The 26,332-nt window shown below is 33.1% G+C and overlaps 2 protein-coding genes across 3 annotated transcripts; one reads left to right on the top strand and one right to left on the bottom strand.

The window, feature by feature from the left end:
• Positions 1-1,173: 1,173 nt before the first annotated feature.
• Positions 1,174-17,128, top strand: LOC147078126 (uncharacterized). Of its 2 annotated transcripts, XM_085961243.1 has the most exons (9): positions 1,174-1,542; positions 6,546-6,670; positions 7,052-7,161; positions 7,477-7,609; positions 8,800-9,023; positions 10,484-10,645; positions 12,474-12,703; positions 14,732-14,883; positions 16,401-16,540. In XM_085961243.1, exons 1-8 carry the CDS (start codon positions 1,335-1,337, stop codon positions 14,878-14,880), a joined length of 1,341 nt encoding a protein of 446 aa, XP_085817369.1. In that variant the 5' UTR covers positions 1,174-1,334; the 3' UTR covers positions 14,881-14,883; positions 16,401-16,540. The 2 variants fall into 2 exon arrangements, with proteins under 2 accessions (XP_085817369.1, XP_085817370.1); XM_085961244.1 differs by lacking the exon at positions 10,484-10,645 and having other exon boundaries at positions 16,401-17,128.
• A 2,433-nt stretch (positions 17,129-19,561) lies between these two features.
• On the bottom strand, positions 19,562-26,006 carry robl (dynein light chain roadblock). Its single transcript, XM_085961246.1, has 4 exons — positions 25,930-26,006; positions 25,773-25,851; positions 21,498-21,598; positions 19,562-19,814 (listed from the first exon to the last, which is right to left on the bottom strand). Exons 1-4 carry the CDS (start codon positions 25,930-25,932, stop codon positions 19,704-19,706), a joined length of 294 nt encoding a protein of 97 aa, XP_085817372.1. The 5' UTR covers positions 25,933-26,006; the 3' UTR covers positions 19,562-19,703.
• Positions 26,007-26,332: the final 326 nt, after the last annotated feature.

Below are 26,332 nucleotides of genomic sequence, written 5' to 3'. Positions count from 1 at the left end.
TACGTACTTGCACAGGTTTGATTAAAAACCATGGTGAAATCAACATTTAAAAAATATGAATGCTTAATATTATTTTGACAGCCCTGTTTTCTGATCGGCTTCATGTCGCAGGTGTTCATAAAATAATAATAATTCTCCGCGCGGCAGAAATTATCAGTAATAATAATAATATTTCTTGAAATAAAATCTCCGATGATTAGTGATTTTTGCGAAAAGATCGATTTAAATTGACGTAGTTACGACGCCGAGGTCCTTTTTATACTAAATTATATTTGAACGGCGGGCTCTTCAGCGGGCCCTTAAGTACATTATTTCAATAACATAATTTTTTAGACCGCGTACTTTCGGTAGGTAACCAATAAGATGGCTACACAACAGGTGCTGCCAACCGTACTATAATTATAGTATTTTGTACCATAATTTTGGTCCGCGTACCATGTACGATATAAAACAGGTATAGTACGCCCATAATACTATAATTTTGAATATCGGAAAAAATATGTAAAAAGTACTAAAATTTCAATATTTCCGTTCGATAAATTGGTGCAAAGTATTATAATTTCGCAATATAATAAAAAGTTTTGGAGAACCTGGAAAACTTGGAAGAAAATTGCTCAAAAAACGTAAAAAAATCCTTGACTTTGGTTTAAAATTAAATTTCTTGAATTCTTCGGTAAGCATTTTTGGTCGGAAGTGGTACCTAAATAAAAAGGCGTCTCGGAGTTTCTCAAATTCTCTGGTTTTTTTTCTAAGAAACAAAAAACATATACATTTTCAACAGATGACAACGCGTACTATATTTTTTCCTCAAATACTTTTTGGAGGCTCTGCACCGCGATTTATCGACTCGTGTGTCACCCGACGACATGACGTAATTGTGACGTCAGCCAATACACGCTCGAGGCATGCCGCCCAACACACAGTGCTCACAATAGATATTATTACGATGAAACACCTATTTGTGTATGGTGACAATGAATAACGCCACTATCTGTCTAGCGTTATTTTCTCAAATGCTATTGCGAATGCGAAGGCCCCGCCACTTTGAAAAGATGGCAGCACTGGTATAGAGTATATTAGTCTATGGCTACACTGATGGCAAACGGTGTGCCATCTTTATTTATTATAGTCTATGCTATAAAACATCTGTCAAGTTGTCAAAATATATCGGTCACTGTCGCCAACATTACAAACACAAAAACATTATTACGTACTTTGCTTGTGTTCGGTTCGGTGATTGCGTTTGTCCAAATCCGGCGTGTTTAATTTGCTAATATTTGATCCAAACTGTATTTAGCGTTTGCATACGAGTTGTCTAATAATCCGCTATCAAGATGACCGATAAATACGACAAGAATGGGTACGGCGGTAGTGATTTCAAAAGAAACGCACCCCAAGAACATGCCGTCAAAAGCGAGCAAGATGGCGAGGACGCCAACCTCGTTACTGCCAAAGCCGGGGAATATATGCGTGAATTACTGGGAGAAAAGCTCAAAATCGACCAGGAGAAGTTCCCTATATCCATCAAACTTATTGACCAAGGTTTGTATTCATCGTTGATTGATTACTTACATTATGTCAGACGTTATGTGCTACGCAGTCGATTGATTTTTTGCCGACGCCGACTTAAAAATAGATGTCGCATATTTTTCGTTGATTTGTATGGTTCGATGACCGTGTCAGATGCTCGAGTTTTATTTTTATCCTGATTCGACTCTGATCGCGATGGCCTTCAACCGACATGTACGGAATCTTGTGATTTCTAAATTGGGAACATTCCATGTCGCGAGTCGGGTCATCTGCTACTAATGGGAGCCGGCAGTATTTCTTCTGGAATTTATTGCTTCGAATGAATTATCCCGCATAATATTACGCAGAAGCTCTAGTATTTATTATGTGGGGCTATCAGACATCCTATTTTCTCCGATGGATGCCGACTATCGTTTTAATTATGAAACTATTTTGAAGATATTAAAAACGAAACTAGCATCGTGACTAATCTATCGGTACTAGCAGAATCTCATATTCCATGGAAGTCTGTTGAAAAACAGCACGTTTGATATATGGGTCAATTTACAGTAAACTAGATCAATAAAAAAACTTAATGGACCAAAATTCACATATTTACAAATGTAGAAATCGAAGTAATGTAAAATTATGTCACAAATTTACGCAATGTACCGTTAGGTTAGGTTCAAATGGTGTTTATTATTCATATACCTATTTCATTGCACAAATTGGTCTGACACACCTATTATGTTCATTTTCATTTCTGCATTTAAAAATGTGGATTTCAGGCCAATTTTCAAGTTTTTTTAATGATCGTTGGTAGTTAAACATATTTATGTATGATATATGATATGAGGTATTATAATTGTTACAATAAATTAGTTGTAATTGTTACAATACGTGCTATGTCTAATGCGTCAATTACATTGAGCATCTTTACGAGCTGTTTGTTGGCGAATTTATAATCTGCCTGTAAAGTCACCCAGTGTAATCATCGAACAAGCTAACATTTCGATGATTACACTGGACGACTTTACAGGCAGATTATAAATTCGCCAACAAACAGCTCGTAAAGAAGCTCAATGTAATTGACGCATTAGACATAGCACGTATTGTAACAATTACAACTAATTAATTGTGCCTGTAAAGTCGCCCAGTGTCAACATCGAACAAGCTAACGATTGTAAACAATCTACCGAGAAATGTTGAAAGCCGATCAACTTTACACGCTACACGCCGGCGTGTGGGTCTACTGCGTCTGCGCAGTAAAGCAATGGTAGCGACCTCCCGGTAAAAAAACGAACTACTCATTTTCACATTTACCTTTTTGACGTTTTAAAATGGAAACATTTTTCGGCAAGCATTTTACGTTCATTTACGTTCCACTTCATAGCACTAGAGCCCGATAAAAGTAAACAACACAATATTATGATTTCAACCCACTAGCCTGTGTATATCTATGCTTTTTGACGTTATTATCTATTGTCTAAGATCTGCAACTACATTCTGTCAAAATAGTCGCTGGCTTGTGGCCTCTCAGCGAATGGAAAGTTTTGTGTCATCATCAAAATCGCAGTAGCTAAATCGCCCGCTATTAAATTCGCCAACAAACAGCTTGTAAAGTAGCTTTTATGTTGTTACTATACGACCCAAAGAGGTTGGACGGTATTATTGATTAATTTAATAAAATGCAAAAAATTTTAGTAGGTACTTATTCCACTTTTATTATTTAACAAATTTGGATCGGTTTCGTTGGACTGGCGGACGAAACCGGTCCAAATTTATTAAATATTAAAAGTGGAATAAGTGCTAAAAAATTCTGTGTTTTATTAAATTAATCAATAATACAATGCAGTTCCACCATGAATTGACAGTTAACACAATATGGTTACGGTCTTTATTATACGGCCATATACCTATTTCCGATACAATATTTCACGGTGGAGTGTGATGCGGCGAGCTGCATACGTACAAGTTTCCGGACACGGAAGCATTCTTAGCCATTCGTCGGTATTAAAACTGTATGCACCCAATTAGTTAATTGCCTGATAAGTGTGGTGTGATATTCAGACAATGAGATTTTATATCGGGTTTGCTCAAAATGAAGGTGGGCAATGTACGATTTTCGTTTGTAAGAATGTCTCCATGAGATAATAACAATAGATTTGGAAAAACAGGTTCCGACAACACCTTCCGAAATAATTGCAAGTTGTAATTGCCACATTTAAATAACACGTTAAGTATATCTAACGGCCAATTACTCCAAATGCGCCAGTCGCGGTGTTAGCACGAAATGAGTTAAATAGTAATTAAATGCTCCACTGCGAAATGGTTAAAGAATTCAATTTGAGAAGGAATACAAATGGTAAACATAACTATTATGTAAATATTAGTAAAAATCCAATACTATTACTTCATTGGTAAAGTTTTCCATGTGTAACTCTGACCATCTTTTTTCTATTGTCTATTTAAGACGAATGCAATATTTTTGGTTGAAAAAAAACTTGTCCCATACAACAACACTTTTGGAAACGGCATGAATGTCGATTGTGTGCAGGTCAAAAAGTCACCGCTCACTTACTTTTTACAGCCCGTCCGTCACCTTTCAAGCTAGTACACATGATCCCCGTGCATCTCAGTGTCAGATCATGAGAGTGAAAATGACAATTAACGTCGGTATAACGATAATGAAATTATATTTCAGGTTAAGAAATATGCTTCCAACAATTGGAGCACCGTGCATTAATTTTTAACATTGATAATGAATTTACGCTAATGCAAATCACTGTTTCTTTTTTGGATGTACAATGATGTGTGCATCTTAGAGATTTGTAACATTGCATTGCTGACAGCTATGTCAAATTTCAGAGTGCATTGTGCCTAACTGTCGGAGATTAAATTAAAATAATATTTTGCATTTTTAGTGTCTTATACCTACACCTACCATTAATTGTTTGAACATTAACTTAAAAATTTACTTCTAGATACGACCCTAATGTGGATGTTTGATATTTAGTTTTAAAATATTTGCTAAATGTCATGGGCCAATGAGACTTTTTTTTGATAGAAGGTTGCAAAGAATATAGTGATATTCTACAAAAAATTCATGAGAATATGGTGTGTTGAAATACTTGCGTTGAAATTTGTCTAGTATACCAAGTAATTTGAATGTTAAAATCAATTTAAACCAAATCTATTCTATGAGTTCTCTACTCTTTGTATTTTTACAGCAACACCATAGACAAATTAAATGTTATTTTATTAGAAACTAATAATTATTAGAAACTGTTTGATGTCAAAACTAATAATTGCACTTAATTACTTTTTTTATTCAACGAATAATTCACATGATTTATAAGAATGTTACATTCTTAAATCTGGTGAACTATTCATTGAATAAAAAAGTAGTTAATTAAAAATTATTAGCAAGTTCAAGGAAGCTACAACACAGAAATATCTTGGAGTGATCTGTGACGTCGGCCGATAGCCAATAGTAGCTCAATTTAGAAAACGCTTCAGAGAGTATTATAACTAGGGCCCGGATTTGTATGCACCAAAAAACATGAATATATGCATGCACATATGCGCTTAAAATCATTAAAATATGCACTAAAAACTAAAAAATATGCACTTAAAAATTGTCAGTTTTTTATGGAAAAAATTCTAGATACCCTCCATACCCAATATTACTGATAAAATCGAATAACAAATCAATAATTTTATAAATATTATACAATAACAAAAAAAAAACACAAATAATCAATATAAAGTTAAGTACATACAATTTTATTTTCAAAATAGTTTTTTTTACAAGTAAAATGGAAAGGAAATGCAATATAAACTAAATACAATTTAAAAAAACAGAAACGACACAGTTAACTAATTCTTAAATACTATTTATTGCTGTTTTTGTCCAAAACAATAAGTTATAATAATTTTTTCAATGTGTTCTGGTGTAAAACTTTTCCCCATATCTGTCAGTATTTGTTTATATGCAGAAAATGACATCTCAACATCCACAGAGGTGATTGGGCAAAATTTAAATAAAGGTGCGTGTGTTGACTTGACGTTTTCTGGTAAATAAAGGCCTTTTCCATTAATATAAGCATCAATTTTGTATAGATTCTCTAAATCAGGATTTTTCGATAAAATATTTGCGAATATTTCGTTAATGTCTCCCATCTCACTTGGGATAAAAGACAATCGTCTTTTAATATCTTCCACCATTTCCAGTGACTCTGTTTAACAAAGTCCTCGTGTCTCCGGTTTTGTGATTACTTCAGGTAAGAAAGAGAAATGAGTCTCGATCACAGCCAAGTCCCTTTCTATCGTCGTGCAATCTACTATGTTTTGGCATATTTCTATGGACACTGAATCTTTTTTGTTAAATTTGTTTAACTATGTTTTTTATTGCTTCAAAATTCTTTGAATAAAAATGAGCTGCGTTCAGCCACGTTTCCCACCTAGTCAGCACAGGTTCTGGGGGGAGTGATAGATTAGGCTGATCTTCTTTATAAACTTGGACTCGAAGTGGTGCCTTAATGAACACTCTCTTAACACTTCCAATTCAATTTCCAACAAAAGCCCTAAAATATGCATTTATTAATGAAATATGCACTAATCTCCGAAATATGCTCTAACGTCTCAAATATGCATTTATATGCACAATAAAATTTTATTTTTGGATTCTGTGTGTTTCAAAATGGATTTCTGTGCAACTCTCATAGCTGTGCATACACCCTAACAAAACATGCACTAGCATATAAATCCGGGCCCTAATTATAACATCCATTAGTTCAAATTTGTCATAATTAAGTATGGTACCTTTAGCATAGTGGTCTATGTGCGTGGGCGTTTTTCTATTAGTTTTAATATAATTTCTCAGAAGTGTTTTCAAAAATTATGTATGTTTAATAATTGCACATTAGATTACATTGGGAAAAATAAGAGGGGCATTAAAATGACTGGAAATAATATTTTTTGTTTTAGTCATGTTGGGAGACTTGAGAATAATAAAATTAATATTTCTTTCACAGAGGTATCACGAGTACAATCCTTGGGTCGAGTTCCCACCAGGGAGATGCGCTACGTGGACATCTACAGGGAGAAACCTATCAAAGTCTCCGTCAAAGTGCTGGTGCCCGTCCGGGAGCACCCTAAGGTAAACATATATGGAGAGACATTGGATTAACGTACCGTCTTATACATTTACATTTTAATTGCTTTTAATTGAACACATTGATTGTCTTAGTTAAATAAAAATAAATAAGTATGACTGACTAAGTTTAGTGTGTACTATTTATGTCGGATCTTAACAGCCTACATCCACCACTGAAGTGTGATTACATATTGACGAAGGAAAGCAAAATTTTGCTGTACTATTTGGAAAGCAGCATCAAGTGTGTAAAGAGGCTTGATTAATATCAATACAAACAAACCGTATATTATACTGACAATGGTTATGAAAAAATCTCTATTACTAGTTAGGCCTTTACTGTGTGTCAAATTTACACAAAAATTACATTTTTTTTTGCATTCCCAGTTCAACTTTGTTGGAAAACTTCTGGGGCCCAAAGGCAATTCGATGAAACGTCTTCAAGAAGAGACAATGTGCAAGATGGCCGTGCTGGGTAGGGGGTCAATGAAAGACAGGTAAATACATTAATTTGCAAAACATCAGATATCAATTATATACATTTTTTTTTACTATTTTTCTAAAACACCTTTGATTCGAAATTGTTTGCGACCAAAATTTGATAAAACATACAATTTATGAATTATAACAAATATATTTTTTTAAATTAGCGATAGATGGAGCATTATTAATTGAACCTTTTTGACAGACTTTTATTACATTTTCTAATTCAAACAATATGCATTAAAAATAACTCGTGATGATTTGCAAATTTCTAATTATACTGTATATCGTAGGAGAATCTAGATAGTAATGGATTTGTTTATTGTTAGGCAAAAAGAAGAAGAGCTCCGCCAGGCTTTGGACCCCAAGTACGGGCACCTTTCTGATGATCTCCATGTTGAAATCAGCGCCCTTGGACCACCTGCTGAGGCTCATGCTCGCATTGCTTTCGCCCTCGCCGAGGTAACATTCATCCACAATTTATTCCTAGACAATGTTAATTTATTTTACTTGTATATTTATGTAACATAACTATTATACTTCTGGCAAATGAAGTCTAAAGTGGTTGGTCCATATAATATGGTTAATATCTATAAAAATATACAGCTTCTAATATATAATTTCGTACAATATATTATTGTGATGATTAATAACTTCCAAGACCCGTTCAAGGCATATTATGGAATATTTGTTTAAAAATTTAGTGATAAGTGACAGTATGTCCAATTTTATTTTGCTTATATTGCAATCGTTGGACAAATCTAGTCATTCAGTGGTATCCAAGAAGTACAAAACGTCCGCAAGGTCGACCTATAGGCCGCTGGACCAATGAAATGATAAAGTTCTGCGGAAGTACGTGGCAACGCAATGAACGGAACCGAGAGAAGTGGAAGCAGCTTGAAGAGGCCTTCATCCAGCAGTGGATAGATTCAGGCTGATGATGATGATATTGCATATAATAATATATATTGAGAGTTGAAAAAAATCAGCATAATGCATTGTTCTAATTTGAAAAGAACAATATGATGAAAAATGGAAACACAACAACGTTGTTTACCACAAATATTGCATTGTGAACCTGTTGGTATTTAGAAATAGACACCGTATATTTCAAATTTCTTGTAGAATTTACATAATTTGTACCCTGTTCTTTAGTATATGACTATAATCAGTGCTGTCAACTGTTATTCATAAAAATGTGCCATATAGAAATCATCATTTTGTATGTAACATTTTTGTAATATTCTAGCTTTGTTTTGAAAAGTTTCAAGTTATTATATTATATTAGTTGTCAAAAAACACTAGATTTAAAACCATATGGAAATTTTGCAAGCTACACACCTGCCTATTCAAAAATGCTAATTCTGACAAGAAAAACGCTGACTTGGCAACACAGACTATAAAACGCTTTTCCCTTATAAATGCAATATATTATGGAATAACCTATGAAATATAAAATTATTTTTATTGTATTAGCTATATTATTATCATTCATATTATTAGTTAGGTGTCAAATTACTGAACATGAATTTTGCCTACCTAATTACATTTTATCCTTGATAATTCGAACGGTAATGCTAGATGTGCAGTATCGCCATTTATTTTTATTTTTCTGTTAAGAGGATGCATTTTATAATGTTATTCGTTTCCAGGTGCGCAAGTACTTGATCCCCGACAACAATGACATCATTAGGCAGGAGCAGATCCGCGAGATGCTGGACCCTGCTATCCCCCCGCCCCACCAGCACCCGCACCCTCATCCTCACCCCCACCCTCACCCGCATCCTCATGCACAGCACCATCCGCACCCCATGACGCCCTCCGAGGCTCCAGTACCGCGCGGCCGTGGCAGAGGCATCTTTAGACCTACATCCAGGTAAATGATTTATTGACTTGTAAACGGATTCTTTCCACCATAGCTGCTGTAATGTCGAAATGTATGTCATGGATTTGGTACGTGGAAGGTTGTATTATATACTATGAAAAACTTTTTATTAACAATTTATTGTATAACAATGTATTGACAATTACATGCCAAATAATTATTGTTGATACACTAGATTTCAGAATAGACAAGTAGTTGCTCAATTTGATAAATACAGTAGGCGCTCGGTAATCTAAGCGTTCACCAATCCGGCATTTTGCAACTCGGCTCTCGTGCTCTGTAATAGGGCAGGTTTTACATTAAACTGCCGGATTACACAGCGGAGAGTCGTTCACTCGCAGTTTTGGTGCCCGACCTTGACAGATAAACACGTGTTTGTTTCTTTCTCTCTATAGAAATCCAATAATCCGGCATAGGTGAAAAAATATGGGAGCCGGATTACCGAGCGCCTACTGTATATATTATTAAAATATCAGCGTTTCTATACCTACTTAATATGTAATTACAATTTGATTTAACAAAAGTATGTTGGTTAACACAAAAAGGCAGAGTCTCGTTACCAATGCTTGTACACAGCTCAAAATTATAACAAATATTGTCTTGTATTTGATTGAAACGTCCTAGGCAGACCATTTTTCAAGTTAACTTCCCTGTATTTTACCAATTGACACCTAGTGTAGAAATGAACACGTTATATAATAAGGTTATAATTTAATTGTGTTTGGTGGTCCTTAATACCTTTAACATATAAACATACATAATGGCAATTTAGTTATGCAAACGTTTAATTGCAAATTTATTGCTGTCAAAGTTCAAAGCATTCATTGAAAACTGCTGAGTATTAATGAATATTATTTAGTAAAATTTCATAATATATATTCGTAAAGAAATATTGTACAAAATCATTGATATAATATTTATAATTTAATCATAAAATATAAGTAAAAAAAATACATACTGATTATAAAAAAGAATTCTTACAATGATTTTCATTATATTTACCAATTTGGTATTACATATTGTAATTAATAAGTAATATATTATTAACATATAAGTATATTAATTATACTAAAAATTTTCAATACTGGATTTAAAAATAATATAGTTAATTAAAAAATATGGTTCAACAATATTTTTATAAAAGTAATAAATATTTAATAATTGGGTTTTAAATTGAATGAAAATTGTTAGTTGAACACTACTTTTAATTCTAATATGAAAGAGAATGGTTGTGTTAATATATTATTTAATGAATAAATAAAGTATTTTCTGTATAATAATATATTTATTGGACAGTTTCCTAAAGCACAATAATAAAAATGAATTAAATAAATATCATCACCATGTATGTCGTCGACCGGAGGTGTCATTGACTGATTTTTGCACGATCGGGTTACATTAGGCATGCGTTGACGAATGCGATTGTGAACGTGTGTGTGTGTTGTGCGCAGGGGAGGTGGCGGGGGCGAGAGGGGCGGCTCCGTGGCGGGGGGCCGCGGGGGAGGGGGCGGAGGGGCTCGCAGCCCCCTGCCCACCCCCCGCGTCATGCCCGCCAAGACTAAGATCATGAGCATTCTGGACCGCGCCCGCGCTGCCATGGAGGAGACCTACTGGTGAGTCTGCACACATACCACCAACACAACACAGGCACACCACACACCATTGTTATCTTTCCTACCTTTAATTAATGTATTCACAATAGATTTTCACTTATATTTAATTTGAGTTGAGTTAGTTGACTTGGTAAAATAATTTAAATACAAACACCGATACGAAGCATGCTTGGAATAGGCTAGAATTTCGTAGGCCAGTAGTTTTCAAAGTTTCCTCCAAAACCTAATTCGCGGGGCCATATCAATCAATTTTTATTCAGCGGCTATAATGACTATTTTCTTCAGGCAATCGCAAAAGTTCAACGCAGCATATTGCTATTCCCTTATCACAGAGCAGTGTTCCCAACCGTATCACGGTTATAATATTACTATTATAATCTTAATTTGTGTACTATGTTGTATAGTGCATTTTCCTACTATAGTTTCATCTGAAATATCTACTTTATTTACGATAATCTGAGAAGTAATGATATTGCGTATGCTTTTTATTAACACAAGTGTGTATTTGCTGACATACTGTTTTTGCCTACTTTTCGTAAATTCATTTATAGCAACACTGGGCACAGGGATGAAACCTGTTTTTAGAGCTCCTGAAAAAAAAAATTAAATCAGACTTATTTTTGGTACCGAATCAACTTAAAGATTATTTTCAGTAACGAAGATAGTGATAGTTCCAAATATGTTTAAAAATCATTAGCTATTATTGTTTGCATGTCTATCGCTGTTCTGGTAAAAAAATAATAAATTAATTAATATCGTTCATTACCAATGTTTGTTGGACAAACCTGTAATTTTTAAACTCTTTTAAATACTGTACATAATATTCTATTATATTGCACATACTTCATAAACCAACTAATAATAAATCATAATAATTATCTATTTTAATTCTTGAATTCACCACAAATTCGATGTATGATAATATAATATCGACATCAGAAAGACATGTAATTGTCAAGGTGGAATTTTTAAAATACTTATCCAATGATAGTTTTCTTGGATATAAAAATATATTATTTATCCGGTTTTTTGTAAAAAAAGTTATATTAATCCCAATGAAATATATTAATTTTGTAAAGCTTATAATAATAATTTCAAAAATCAATAATAATACATTACAATACCACCAAACAGATGTAAAATAACGACTGAATTTTGACAAATATTAATATGTACATATTATCTACTACAATGTCTTAAAAATATTTATTATTTAGTCATATTATGTTCATTGTATAAAAACTCCTTTCGGTTTGTTAAATAAACATACAAAAGGTGTTTTTATCTCAGCTTAAATAAATCTCAGAGCACTCTCGTTGCTAACTTAATCATTAACTTTAGTAATCTTTTTTTCAGCTTTCACTTTTAGATATCGGTTTTGAAGCCTTGCCTAAAAAAGTTACAACAATTTTTTCGCAGGAATTATGAACCAATAAAGTTCTTCTAATCAAATTGCTCTCCTTGTTAAAGTTGTCTCTAATGCCATGTTAGCATAGCACAACCGATATAAAAAGTGCTAAGACTGCATATGATGCAGGTTTTTCTTCACCATTTTTTGGTTTTATGATCCCATCATTCCATGTTTCTTGCGATAGTTGAAGTGTGCGTTAATTCTGTACATATTGTAGATGGGAGAAAACATTCAACTTTCACGTGAAATATTGAAGCTACTCCGAAAACATCTTAAGTATATTTATTTAAAAAAAAACAGCAATTTTTTTCAAAATTTTTCCTCAAAGCCATCGATGAAAAAAGAAAATGCTCTATACTATGCTGATCTTGAGAATGTGTATCACTATGACTTTAAAAATAATGTTATCAATCGCAGCTACGAGGACGGCTACGACGGTGGTTCTCCTGGCCCCCGCGAGGACGACTCCGTGTACATCCCGAGCCACCACTACCCGCCCTCGCACCATTACGAGGTGGCCCCGCCAACCCACCACCATCATCACCATGATTCCTACTACGATGGACCCGCTGCCGCTTCCACTGCTGTCGCCGAGTCCTACCACTACCCTACTGCCAGACACCATGTGCCTGAACATGAATACGGGGGTGAGAAATTTTTGTGATTGATAATCATAGTTAGGAATCTACTGTGGGTTGACAGAATTGCTAACAACCAATGATTGACATGTACATGTGTTGTGTCTTAAAGCAGCAGAACTGGTGATTCATTTTTTTTTTTTCATTAGTTCTACAATCTGATGTGGATCTGTGGATCTTTGCCGTCTCCCAAAAGCGGCTTATTTACGAGAAATGGATGTCACTTGCTCAACCTATTAGTTCATGATTTGGATCCAAACACACATTGAAAAATAATATGTGAATTTGTCGTGTCGGTTTTAAACCCGCAACCAATCTTTTCAGAAGCGGACTGTACCACTCGTCCATTGTAAGTGCCGGAGTGGTGAATTACCCTTTTTAATAATAGATAGAATATCATTTATTAACTTGTTTGCTGCCCCCCATAGTAGTTGCGATTAAATTAGATTAACAAAACTTACACCTTGTTCCATCAGTTTGAATGCATTTATGTATATTGCACCCAAGGCTGGATTTGGGGAACTTATTGGGGGACCAAAAACAACATTGTCTTGAAGTAATTTCATCATCAGCCTGAATCTATCCACTGCTGGATGAAGGCCTCTTCAAGTTGCTTCCACTTCTCTCGGTCCTGTGCATTGCGTTGCCACGTACTTCCGCAGAACTTTATCATTTCATCGATCCAGCGGCCTCTAGGTCTACCTTGTGGACGTTTTGTACTTCTTGGATACCACTGGATGACTAGATTTGTCCAACGATTGTCTCTTCTTCGAGCTATGTGTCCAGCCCATCTCCATTTAAGGCTTTTAAAGTAATTTAAAAACAGTTATTTTTAAAATAATATTCTTGCCTTTTTTGTTCGTAAATTTTATATTATTAACATCAATTCCATTGACATAAGAGAAAGTATATTCGATCAATATAGCAATCATTAATGACAATATGGGAAGTGACAATTTGTTGCTCTTTTATTGAAAAATAAAACTCTTCAAAACCCAAAGGGACATTTTGACGATGCTTTTTTAGCCTTATTGTAAATGCGGCCCTGATTGCACTACCACATAACACCAATTGACCATCATCAACCTAATCTCTTCATTGAGAATAGAAGGAATTATTCTTTTAACCTTTTCCACTCGAAATTTTTTTTATAGGTACATACCACCCACTCGAGACTTTTCCCCGCACAAAGCATAATTTCAATATAAAACATTTAATTGGTGAAAAAAATGTAAAAAAGTTTTTTTTTTTTTATTCTGTAAAATAAATTTATAATGAATATACTGTACTTATTTTTAGTTTATTTATAATTCTTCATTGTGTGGTATTTCACAAAGCAATCTCCAATATGTAATCCTGGCTTATCACAGAATCGTAATGAAATAGCGGTATGTAGAGAACTGGCTATAAAGTGTAAATCGTCCATTATGACTGTAAATATGATACAAATGAATTGCCTTCAAATACACTTGTAATATAAGCGGCTGTCTCGTAAATTTCCTAAATTAGTTTCGGGCTCATAACAACTCATTCCCAGTGCGGTACACATTATCAAAAGATTTCTCAAAAAATAATAAATCGATACGTAATAATTTTCATTTGACTCATTAGAGTATTTGACATTATATAGGTTCCGAATCGGCATAATATACTAGTAAGTATTGTCATCAAAAACAGTATTCAAATATAATTTATGTGACAAAAAAACATTGCTTTCAAGCGACGACCTACGAATAAAAAAAGAGACGATTCCGATAAAAATACTATGTTGAAATTAGGCACGCAGTATTCTTTTGCCGACTTCTTTCTCAGATAAATGTAATAACCTATTATTATTCATTCTAACTTGATTGAAATCGCATTATAAAAATTTCTGAAAATATTACAAAAATGACTTTATAGGCGGTGCCGCCGCTACGGCGGCACTTGAGTAATACGGGAAACTTCTAATGCCGCCGATATGGCGGCACTCGAGTGTTAAGGGTTAAATATATGTACAACTGAGGGAATGTGCTAACATTGTAACTATATTGGCAGGGAGCACGACATCATCTCACCACCACCACCGTTCGTACAAAGGCATGTCGGCATCTCGCAGTGAATCTCACTCAGCCCTCCGCCGGGCCCCGTCCGCATCCCGAGAAGGACGCTATCGGTCAAGTCCTTACCCTCGACCCACCAAGTAGCTGGTAAGTAAAAGCACACTTATTTAACACCCACTACTGTAAATAATTGAACTACATACTATTGTAATACTGCATATAATACCGGCTTAATATTGCTAATTTTACAACTGCAAATATTTACTTCCAGACAGAATTAGATTTCAATGTGTAATGGCTTATTTGTTTATCAGATACCAGCCGGAGAAAATTATTATAATAATGCTCCAATTAAATGAGCAGACTCAATGATTCCCACTAACTGTCTGGCATGAACGAAATATGTAGGTAGCTCTGTTCCCAATGATTCCAGTTAAAGTTCTGTCTCCTGGCGTGTGGTACTCGATGTCATGTTAAGCTGCATAACCTTTTTCTCCAGTTTTCATTCCTGATAAAACACAATATTATGCTAGTAGATAACAATCAACTTGTTAAATCCGTTAGAATTTAAATTCTTTCAAGTAGCCTTGGTCGATAGTATTAATAAGTTGTTACATTGTTCAAATACAATCTCCAATAGTTTGTGGTGATATTTGAAATAAGAAAAAATGAGGAGATTGTTAAGTGTAGCCAGCCTGCTGACTTATAGATATTTTTTAGTATACTTACAATTTTGAACACCAGTAACACAATAAATGCTAAGAACAAAAAAAGTCGAAACAAGCGTTGGGACGATCGAATGTTCACCTGAATCAATGTAATTGTTAAATAAGGTAGACGATTACTCACAAGCGTCAGCATAACATCGCTGTAGGATTGGTTTGTCGAATAGACCGAATGTCAAATGTTCAGGAGACAAAAAACAAATTTGATTATCCTATATTTAAATACATGAAGGTATTTAAATCATTGTTTTTACAGCATATGAATGCTGTTTTCATTACAAAGTAATTTAAAGAAAAGGATGGTTCTGGTCCATTTAGATACAAAAAATCATTCTGCATTAAAAGGTTGATTTCGTCAAAAACGAATATTCGACAAACCAATCCTATAGCGACGATAAGTCATGGACTGTAAGTCTGTTCTTGTAAAAAGAATACGACACCGGAAACTTTAATTCCCTCGCGGATTGTTTTCTGTTATATTCTTTAATAATCCATTTGAAGCAATGGCATTATTAATGGACGACGCACTCAATACAGTAGCTAGCAAATAAATTCGCACGTATATGTAGGCGTCATGCAATTTCCGTTATGCGATATCACGCATCGGGAATTTATAGCAATATGACATTTATTGTAATGGCGTTCGAGCAGTGTTTCTAATGTCAATGTTCATTTGAGCGAAGCCGTTCGAACCGAACCATTCGGCAGACCCAACAAAAAGCATCAGGAATTTATAGCAATATCACCTTTATTGTAATGGCGTTAGAACAGATTATGCCATTCGGCAGACCCGACAATAAAGTGAGTGTCATTTTCTTTTCCACATGATTCGTCCATATTAATGTCATTGATTTGAATTACTTGTTTAAATAGATAAATTTCTTTCTACATACGGTCAGTGTCAGTTGTAATGTATTAATTGATGTAACGATATTGTAGGATGAGCAGAAGGCACCGTCCAAGAGGATAGTGCCGCACCAGAGGCAGCAAAGTCCGCTGCCCCATGGTTCACCGATTCCGTAATCTCTTCAACTTCCCTTTCATGTAAGTTAATACACTCGCCATTGGCAGGTGAGTCGCTTTGCGCCAACGAACAAAACAAACACATGCTGCTGCCAAACTTCCTTCCGAAGCAGTCCGATCTTTATCTTCTTTCAAGGGTCATTATCCGTCTCTGCAACACTGTCAGTTGAAATATTTAACACCGAGATGTTCACAGCCTCTGAGCGGTGTTCTATTTTTTCTATTTGAATGAGACACAATGGCTTTTGTCGCATTTATTTTTTATAATTTGACACTACATTATGGTGTCGTTTCCGACTTCGCATATTATATAAATATCTGAACAACGGTAGCGTTAGTTATTAATATTGCTATGACATTAGGTTTAGAATATAACTGACATTATTGAGAGGAGATGTTTATTTAGATTATTTTTACTGCTTCATAGGATGTTGCATATTCTTTTAAATATTCCTTTAAAGCGTAAATGTAAATTTAAGAATAGGCATATATCCAAAAAAACTTCTACCTTGTGGAAAAAATTTGGCCTAACCAATGTAGATCACTATGGTAATGCGTAAATATTAATGATTTATTGAACAATATGATATTTGTCATTTACATCATTCAGTAGCAATCTACATTTGTACGTACTTTTTTCATTTAAAAAAATATTTATATAACACTGTAGGCTAAAAAACTGGATTTTTTATTTGTTTATTTAATTAAATCAAGTTTTGTTTAGTAATTTCAATAATGAATTAAGTCTTAGGTATAGTAAAATATAAAATAATATATTGATTAATATTCAAACTTACTGAATAACTTTTGGAGGCACTTAGGTTTAATATTTTCTGTTCACCCCGAATCCATCTTAAATTAGGCGTAGCTAATCTCATTATATAATAATATTTAAGGTATTATTACTATAAAGTTTAGGGGCTAATTTTCACCGTCATTTCGTTAAATATAGTTGGACTAAACATTTAAAATATAGTGTTGTAATACATGTCTGAAAATGACGACCTCAGTTTTCTAGTTGACATTTTAAACTTTGTTATTTGAGTTTTGTTTCGTGACAAGACGTTAATCAAACGTTAACAGTTAAAATAATATACACACACGTGGCGTTTAAAAGTTATTATTAAAAATAATTAAGGTAACGGAGAACTGAGATTGTCACGAATAAATAAATAAATTATTAAAACTCATTGTCTTAATTTAAATATTTTCTGTCTTCGTAAAATAACAAGATGCGAAACTTATTACTGTAATAAAACTGTAACGAAACTGACTGTATAAATAAGAATAAAGATTAATAATTACCCACGTAAAGTTTGTGCGAATCATATTTATCAAAATTTATTATTGTATGTAGTAATAAAAATATTCACAAGTATTGTTAATTATTTACGACTTCTTCTAAATAAATTTAGCGTGCTGTAATATAGAATTAATGTAACTCAGTGTTTTACACATCTTTTCATCTTATTATATTGTTACCTTTTTTAGAAACGAACAAAAAAAACATTTAACCGCCCATGTGTAATTTTTTTTTTTAAAGATATTGACTCACCTGTACTTTTACAAACTGCATGTAAACTTGATACAAAGTCAAAGTAATTAAAATATATTGTATAAAATGTGTATTTCAAAATTCAATTAGATCGATTAATGTTTTTTTATCAATCCTTTTGATGGTTGATGTACGAGTACCTCATTAATTATTAATGTTTAAATTAAAAATCCATCTAAGTAAGCGTACATTATTTTTAAAGTACTTCTAATTAAAAATACTTTGCATCCTTGCTAAATATAAATAATTCATTACAAATAACATAGACTTATAAATAGGAAGCTTTTTATTGTTAAGGTACTTTGCAAAATTATAATTCTAGTTCTAAAAGTCAAATGTCCCAAACTAAAAATGTTTCTTGTTAATTTTGATAAACGATCATCGGAATTTTATGAAAACAACTATTTGTAATGAGTAAAAATATTTTAAGACTTAAAAATTTGTCAACGTTTCTCAGTACTAACATTACATCTAAAAATACTGTATGAATGTAACATTTTTTTTATTATACATTATTTAACTAAATCACGTATTTCGATTGTTAAAGAAATTAGAAAAGATTATTTTTGTGTAATTAATTCTTGATAATAAAATGTTCAACTTTCACGATAAACGCTAAAGTATTGTGTACCAAAGTTACGAAACGTCTTTATGAAATTCGTACGTTCAAAACCTGGTTCTAAGAAATAAAACTGCAGCTTTTCACTTAAAAATATATATTAATGAATTAAATTATGTTTTTTTAGTGTGGCAATCCGATATAAAGTTGACATAGTCAGTAGGACATTGAAATTATTGTTAAAAATAATCTTACTTTCTATTTTTAATAATAATTGTGTGATTGTGAATTTTTTCTAAAACTTAAAATATGTGTATCAAGCTTATTCAACAATAAAAATAGTTACATAACCTAAACACAAATTTTTATTATGTCTTCACTGTATGTGTTGTTTTCCCAAAGATTTGCGGTTAAACATAAATCAAACTACATGCCTCATTTATAAATCGACTTATAAACTTTTGTCTCGAACAGTCGTTTAAAAAATAGTTAAAAGAAATTTCTTCAGATTGAATGCCTCCATACCATAATAGTAAAAAAGGTGACAATTTTTATGTCGTTATAGCCAGCCATGCAGTTTTAAAAATGACATCTTAAAATCATATATTATATTAAATATCAACAATTAGACAGGTATAAAACTGCTCATTCATTCGTTATGTTATATAAACGGCATATAAATTATTTTTAATATATAAATAGCCATCGCAAATGACTGCTTAGTTTATTAATGAGAAGGCGAAAGAAGTTCATCAAATGTGAGTATGCATCTTTATTTTATTTGTCTATCATGTGAAAACATTGAGTAGAAAAAATTATATAAAACAAATTTAAGAGTTTTAAATTCATCATTTGATAAAATGGGTATTTTACACCACACCTTGCAAAATGTTTTTTTTTTTTAACTTTGAATGGTTTTGGTTTTGTTTTACAGGGTCACATTTTAATAAAAATAAAGACATCTTATTTAAAAAAAACTTGTTTTATTTTATCACCTTTATAAATAGAAATATGAGCAGCGCAAAAAAATAATATAAATAATCTTGAGTAGAGTACAACTTGCAATTTTTTATGTTACATTTTAAAACTATTGAGATATGACTATTCAATCGGTTGGATTCTGTATCACCATTAGTATGAATTCTCGATCTGGCGCTACGAGCAATTCGTGCTTCTTACTTCTGATTCGAAGGAAGGTCAGATCATTGCTTGGGTCCTGTAACAAAATGGTAAGTATGAGACAAGTTCGAAATAAAAAAAGTCAAAATGCTACATTAATAATTTTCAATAAGAGGGGCATTTGCCCATAAGCAATGCATTAGTGACCATGGAGTAAGTAAGGGTAAGGTGGTAGCAAGTTGGTTGAGATATGTGGCAGCTATATGTTAGGAAACATGAGCATTGAAGATTGGAGTTACATGATGATGTCTTCATCTAGTTGTCAATCAACTGGCTGGTAGTATGTATTATCAGTCACTTTGATAGCCGATAAATAGCCCAGTGGCCAAGATTTTTAGAATAGTAGATAATTCCAAGGTAAATTACTTAATTTTATCTTATTTAGGCTGTATCCTAATAATGGTGCCCCGCATTCAAGAAACTTAAATGAGATATGTTTAAAAATGTACAATGTTCTGACCCACTAACAAAATGCAAAAATTGAATTTATTCAAAAGGATGGTCTACAGGACTGCAGTAAAGGCTGTTAAATTATAATTTCAAATGGAATTTTGTAGATTAAAAAGAAAAGACCGGATTCCTGGTACGTACGAGGTTTGCAAAGCTGTCCATTGGACAAACAAAATTCCGTTGTGGATTGATTTTTTAAATCGTAATACGTGTTATGGGCGCAAGAATTTTGTAGATGGTCGATAATACTACATAGTGTAATTCAATAAAAATCTGATTTTGATAATAATGAAATTTAGGCTGACAATAGTCTCGACAAGGCGGAGGTGTTTCATCATAATATAGGAGCTCTGTGCTCAGTATTACACACAATGTCATAACACCACATTCCAGAGCATACTAGATCGAGTGCATGCATGGACAGATTTAAAACTGTTCTCGAAATACTTATTATCGCGGATATAACAAAAAAATTCATGTGTAAACATGTACTATCGTGGAAATTGCAAGATCACATACATGGATCAAAAAAGTTCAGAAGCTTCTGAATTTTCACCTAACAATTGGACTGCAATATCTGCACCTGCCAGTAAAAAAACGAACTACACTGCGCAGACCCATATTAAGGTTAACACGATTTTCACGACCTGTCAAATAGTACCATACAATTGACAACATCGCGTCTCGCTTACTCTTGAAGAATGAGATTGGTTGGCATTTTTACATGTAAATAGTTATTGTGAAATTAGTACCATTAAATCTATGCACGTGTTCAGGCGCTGACATTGAAAAAAAATGATGATCACTCGACATAATGCAATGTATCACGAAAAATAACATTCATCACTGATTGGAATGTTTTGGTAATTGGATAATGCAAGTTAAAGAATAGTCAATTAAGCGCAGAGTTAGATTGGTAGATTTTTCTTTTTACCCATTTCTGAATAATGCAGCAACCATAAAGTGAACAAAAAATTGTAAATCCTGGAATCAAAATAATATAAGATTATTTTTTGTCCAGCTAAACTTTCTGTGAATCATCTGGACAAACTAGAAAGTAAAGTTAATGACCGCTATGTAATGTAGTACATACATGTCAAAATACTTATTATATGCTTTGGAAATTGTATTCAAATATTCTATCAGTGTATAGATAACAGAAACAAATGAATTTGCCACACCTGTTTCAGAGTATTTCAGATGCGTTATGTGCTTCATCCACTGAACAAAACCATATTATAAAACCAGTAATGAGCATCATAAATCTTACCAAATCTCGTACAACACTTCTGGCTTTGTCTGCCAATTGACTAATAAGGCCGGCATATTGAACTGTCGTTGCGTTATCGAGTGACGTTTTGATGGGAATACCTGCAATATAATATATTCACATAATATAACTTTTTTTTATACATATCATGTCTGACACCCACGGTGGCCGCGCGGCTTAAGCGTTGGACTATCACGCCGAGGGTCCCATGTTCGAATCCTGAGTCCGGCAAGTACACATATTGTTTTTCAATTTTTTCATTTTCAATGGACCTAATAGGTTGAGCAAGTGGCTGACATCCATTTCTCGTAAAAAACAAAATCTGTTAATTACGAACCTCTACTCTGTGGAGGTCCATATGATCCTATTAGGATCGGAAATGGTCGAAAGAAGAAGAGAAAGAATGTCTGATCTAACAAGATAATATTATGGAGTGTATTAACAGATTTTTGTTTTTACGAGAAATGAATGTTGGCCACTTGCTCAACCTATAAGGTCCATACTCTGACCCAAACACAAATTGAACAATATGTGAATTTGCCAGACCCAGGATTCAAACTTGGGACCCACGACATTATAGGCTGACGCTTAAGCCGCTCGTAATACTTATTACTTAGAAGTTATTAATTTAACTGAGTATATTTTGTAAAACTGCATTATTATGGTTTTGAAAATGTAGGTGTGGTATTAGAATGGTGGTACCCGGCGGGCCACGAATTTCTATGATAAAATAAAGCCTTAGAAACATTTAAAAATATATCATGAAGAATGTCAAAATGATTACAAGAGATATTTAGCAGTATATTGTGTAAAAACAACCGACTTGGGCTTCGTGAGTAAAGTGCAGCGTGTATGCACATTCATTTTCTATGGCCGGCCTTGCATGCACGGATTTGTAGAGTGCGAAAACGCGCTTAAGGCATACATCCAGTTAAGAGTTATTTTATAAAGATATTTTGGAGTGTCGTGACAACTTTTTAAATTTAGGTCACAAACATTGGACATTTACTCACCCTGTTTCTAACATGCAAGAGAAAATTGATAAATTGCATCAGTTCTCACAAATGTGTAGTTTTGGTTGCTCAGTAAGGCTTGCCCAAATGGCTAGTGTCTCGCCACGAGTGCATGTGGTCACCTATACCTCGACCGCGCGCGACAGTCGTCACGGCGCGGGTGCGTGTGGACGGCTCAATAAGGTCATATGTACCTGGAATGCGCGCGATTCAATACGCGCCATGTGCACAAGGCCTAAGCATTGCCGTATTCTATCAATCACATGACTGTTATTTTATTTTGCCGCATTCAGATACCAAAATTATTAGTCACAAACATAGTGGTCAGTTTTATACAATTGCAATGCAAATATGTGTGAAATTAATATTATTTATTACAATTTTATGACAAAACCATAACTTTGAGAGAGTAATAAAAATTACTGCAGGGCCATCATAACTAGTAAACATGTTTTCGTTATTTTTCTTGATCCAAAATAGCATGACAATTCCAAATCCAAGGTGGCCACAATACATAATTGGTAATGTTTAGGTTGGGAAATAAGCCAACTTCGTGTGAACTCGTGCGGAGCTTCGTGCATGGGTACCTATGGCGTTGAGTTGGGGTGGAGACCGTAGTAGTGATAGTGTTGCAAATTACTATTTACTTACAAAATCACCGCTTCTCAATATGTACTTGTCGTACTCTATTTCACTCTAAACCAGTAAATGCGGTCATCTCGATCCGCATTAAAAAAGCTCACGCCTGACAGTTCATATTTCAGAATAATTAACTGCCGGAATACAACATATCACTTTTTTAAGTGATTTTGAAGTTAAGTAATGCCTATATGAATACAGGAAATAAAAATGGCACTAAGTGCCCGAAAATTGAAAAAAAAATTGAGTATGCAGAAATATTCTATGTGCCATCGCCAATATCCTAAATACATGTCTAAGTACCAAAAAACATTATTAAAACTTCTATGGATATTTAAAGATGGCTCTGGGTGTAAGAGGGAGCGTGATTAGTTTTAAAATTGGCACTAAGTGCCGTTCTGTTTCAACTGACATTAGTATCAAAATGGCTGAGAATGGTGTTTTAGCGTCTTGTCCTAATGTTATAAAACGTCGTAAAAATGGTAAAAAGAGTGTGAATTGTGCGAGAAAAAAACTGAAAGACGCCGGCAAAGAATATGTATCATGTGTTAATAAAGTGATATCTGCAAGAAAACCGCCAAATAATGAGGTAAATGCTAATTTAAATTTTCAAGTCATATTTTAATTTTCGTCAAGGTTTTATCAGAGATTGGCAACCGTTTTCAAATTATGATATACTAGAATTGCATATGAGAACATATTATAAAATAAGCCATAAGAATATTGTGAGTTTCGAAAATAACTAGTTGAAGATGATGTCATATTGTGATAATATTTGGTAGGATTGTCAAAAAACAATATTTTTTAGAAAATCTTTATCTTACGAAATTAAAAAAACAATAATGTAACATGGAATCCAAATTAGAAAAATAAATATAAACAAAAATGTATTTAGTGCCATAAAACAAGTATACTTACACGAAAAAAACATAATATAGGTATGTATAAAAAAAAATCTCGCATATTGGAACATGAGTTATAAAAAATAAAATGAAAATTATTAATACCTTTAAAAATATGACGAAAATGAAAGAATATGATATTGTTAGTATCAATACAGAAATTGGGTTTTCCAACTAAATCAAGATTTAGAAAGAGATGGCATAATATCTTTAGGTTTGTATTTAAAAATAATAAAAAAGGAGTTTTTGTATAATTTGCGTATCCTTTGTCCTTGTCGGAGATTGATGATTGCTTCTAAAAAATAGTTTCATTGGCCATTTCACAGTTCAATTCATATTATAATTCTTTAAATTCTAATCGATTTCAGTTTTGTAATATTCCATTTAAGTAATTTTTTGCGACCCGGGTTTCGCCTTTCGGCATCTTCAGGCAGTGTACACTCACCAAAGGTTTCAATATAATATGTTATATTTTAATACAGTCATTCTTTTTATGAGTAATTGTGAACATCTATTACAAAATGTCATCATCATGTTAATTATACTATTAATGGTTAAGTTAAGTATTAATTGATTATTCAGATACGTAAAAGGTTTCCTATCTCTTATAAATACAAGAAGTTAATAACAATATGTGTCATTGAGACTTAGTTCCTCGTTACCGATATAGAGCGAAGCATTTAGTGCTTATTTTAAGAAATTAGTGTTGCGACGTATTGCGTTTCTAAAATGTCGTTGTTCAAACGTGTTTTTCTTAGAAAGTTTAATTATAAATTGTATTTTTTTTCTTCTAATGATATTAAGATTGTATGCTAAATCTATTGAAAAGTTAAAAAAATAGTGCTTTTATAAAAAATAAACGAATTATTCATTAAAACCGCTATATCTCAAATTCAACTTTTTGGTACTTAGTGCCATTTTTATTTCTTGTATTCATATTAGAATAGCCCTGCTAAATTCTTTAGGAAATGGTTAAGATATAAAGACAACAGACATTTCTCATTTGTTAAATTCTAAAATACCAACAATTTAATCAGTTTCCCTGCATATCTACAATATGATTTATGGCTGCCTTGTTAGAAAATGGAAACAATGCAGTTTAATAATCACTCTTTAATAGGTCTAAATTAAAATCAAAGTAAGCCATTGCAGGTGTCAGTGGAGTCCAATATGTCTGATCAATCTGCCAAAAACCGAAATCTCAGTAGGTATATAATTGTGCAAGTAGAAAGAAATAAAGTGGGTACTGATGACAAAATTAATCTATAATTCTGGGGAAAACGTTCTTATATGACAATTTAACAAAAATGAGATATTAATCAACGGTAGACAATTCGGGAGTACAAAAGTCGAAGTGAAATGTTAAAAAGCAACAAAGTGGTGTTTAAAAATAAGAAATCAGCATGTTTTCCAAGAAATTTTATAGTAATTTCTCTGAAGATTGAACAATGTTGAAAATGCAATAGTATTTATATCTTTGTCATTCATATGAGCTGGTCAGTGTATTAAAATCTCAATATGTAATATGAATCAGGCTTCTAGGAAAGAATTAAATTGCCAAATGGGCTGTTAGAACACTTTTGAAAAGCCTCGTTTTTTTTCAAGTCAACGATTATACACCCAGATTAGGAGACAGTCGTCAAACAAATAAAACACAAAATTGGATGCAGTCAAATTAATAAGCTGTTGGTTGCTAAGGCAACGAACAGAATTGAACAAACCTTCAGAATTGACGATGATCGTGCCAACTACGCCTTTGTGGGCGTGAATTCTTTTTAATGTGTCCTCGATTTCGGTCGCCTATTGAATAAAGTTAGGAATTATTGTAATAACATAATAACGGAGCTATCAATTAAGTAATACAGAATAGTTGCGTACCATTTTAGTAATTATTTAATACGAAAATGAATATAAACACAGACTGTATGACTCAGGCTTCAATTGTCAGTGTCAATGTCAAAATGCTGAAGTTGCACGACGCAGACAATATGTATAGAGAATAGAACTATTTTAGATTTTAAGGGCTACTTTGATATATTTTATACATTAACCAAAACAAAAAGATAGGTTCTAGAAGAGGTAGTGAAAATATTTTGCGAAAGTTATTATTACACGTATTTTGAAAGTTTAAATTAAATAATATTTTTGTATTATTGCAAATTGACATACATCGATCAAATTGAAAGATTGATTTTTTTGAAAAAAGATACGTACCTACCTAGGTATATTTCATTTTACTACGTATGCTTTTAAAAGAATTGCCAAACGAAATTAATACCTA

The sequence above is a fragment of the Rhyacophila brunnea genome, unplaced genomic scaffold (assembly GCF_057557595.1).
Source record: "Rhyacophila brunnea isolate RB1 unplaced genomic scaffold, BYU_Rbru_1.0 scaffold_12, whole genome shotgun sequence".
NCBI classification, from domain to species: Eukaryota; Metazoa; Arthropoda; class Insecta; order Trichoptera; family Rhyacophilidae; genus Rhyacophila; species Rhyacophila brunnea.
This window is presented reverse-complemented; position numbering and strand designations above follow the sequence as displayed.

Bases quoted from the DNA above. Each gene is read 5' to 3' on its own strand.
- robl (XM_085961246.1), bottom strand. The intron at 21,599-25,772 runs GTTTGTTCAATT...ATTATATTGCAG, and splicing joins GATCATCGTCAATTCTGAAG to GTATTCCCATCAAAACGTCA. The intron at 19,815-21,497 runs GTAAGATTTATG...ATTTTGTTACAG, and splicing joins GAAGTGTTGTACGAGATTTG to GACCCAAGCAATGATCTGAC.
- LOC147078126 (XM_085961243.1), top strand. From the start codon at position 1,335: ATGACCGATAAATACGACAAGAATGGGTACGGCGGTAGTGATTTCAAA. The intron at 10,646-12,473 runs GTGAGTCTGCAC...TATCAATCGCAG, and splicing joins GCCATGGAGGAGACCTACTG to CTACGAGGACGGCTACGACG. The intron at 12,704-14,731 runs GTGAGAAATTTT...CTATATTGGCAG, and splicing joins GCCTGAACATGAATACGGGG to GGAGCACGACATCATCTCAC.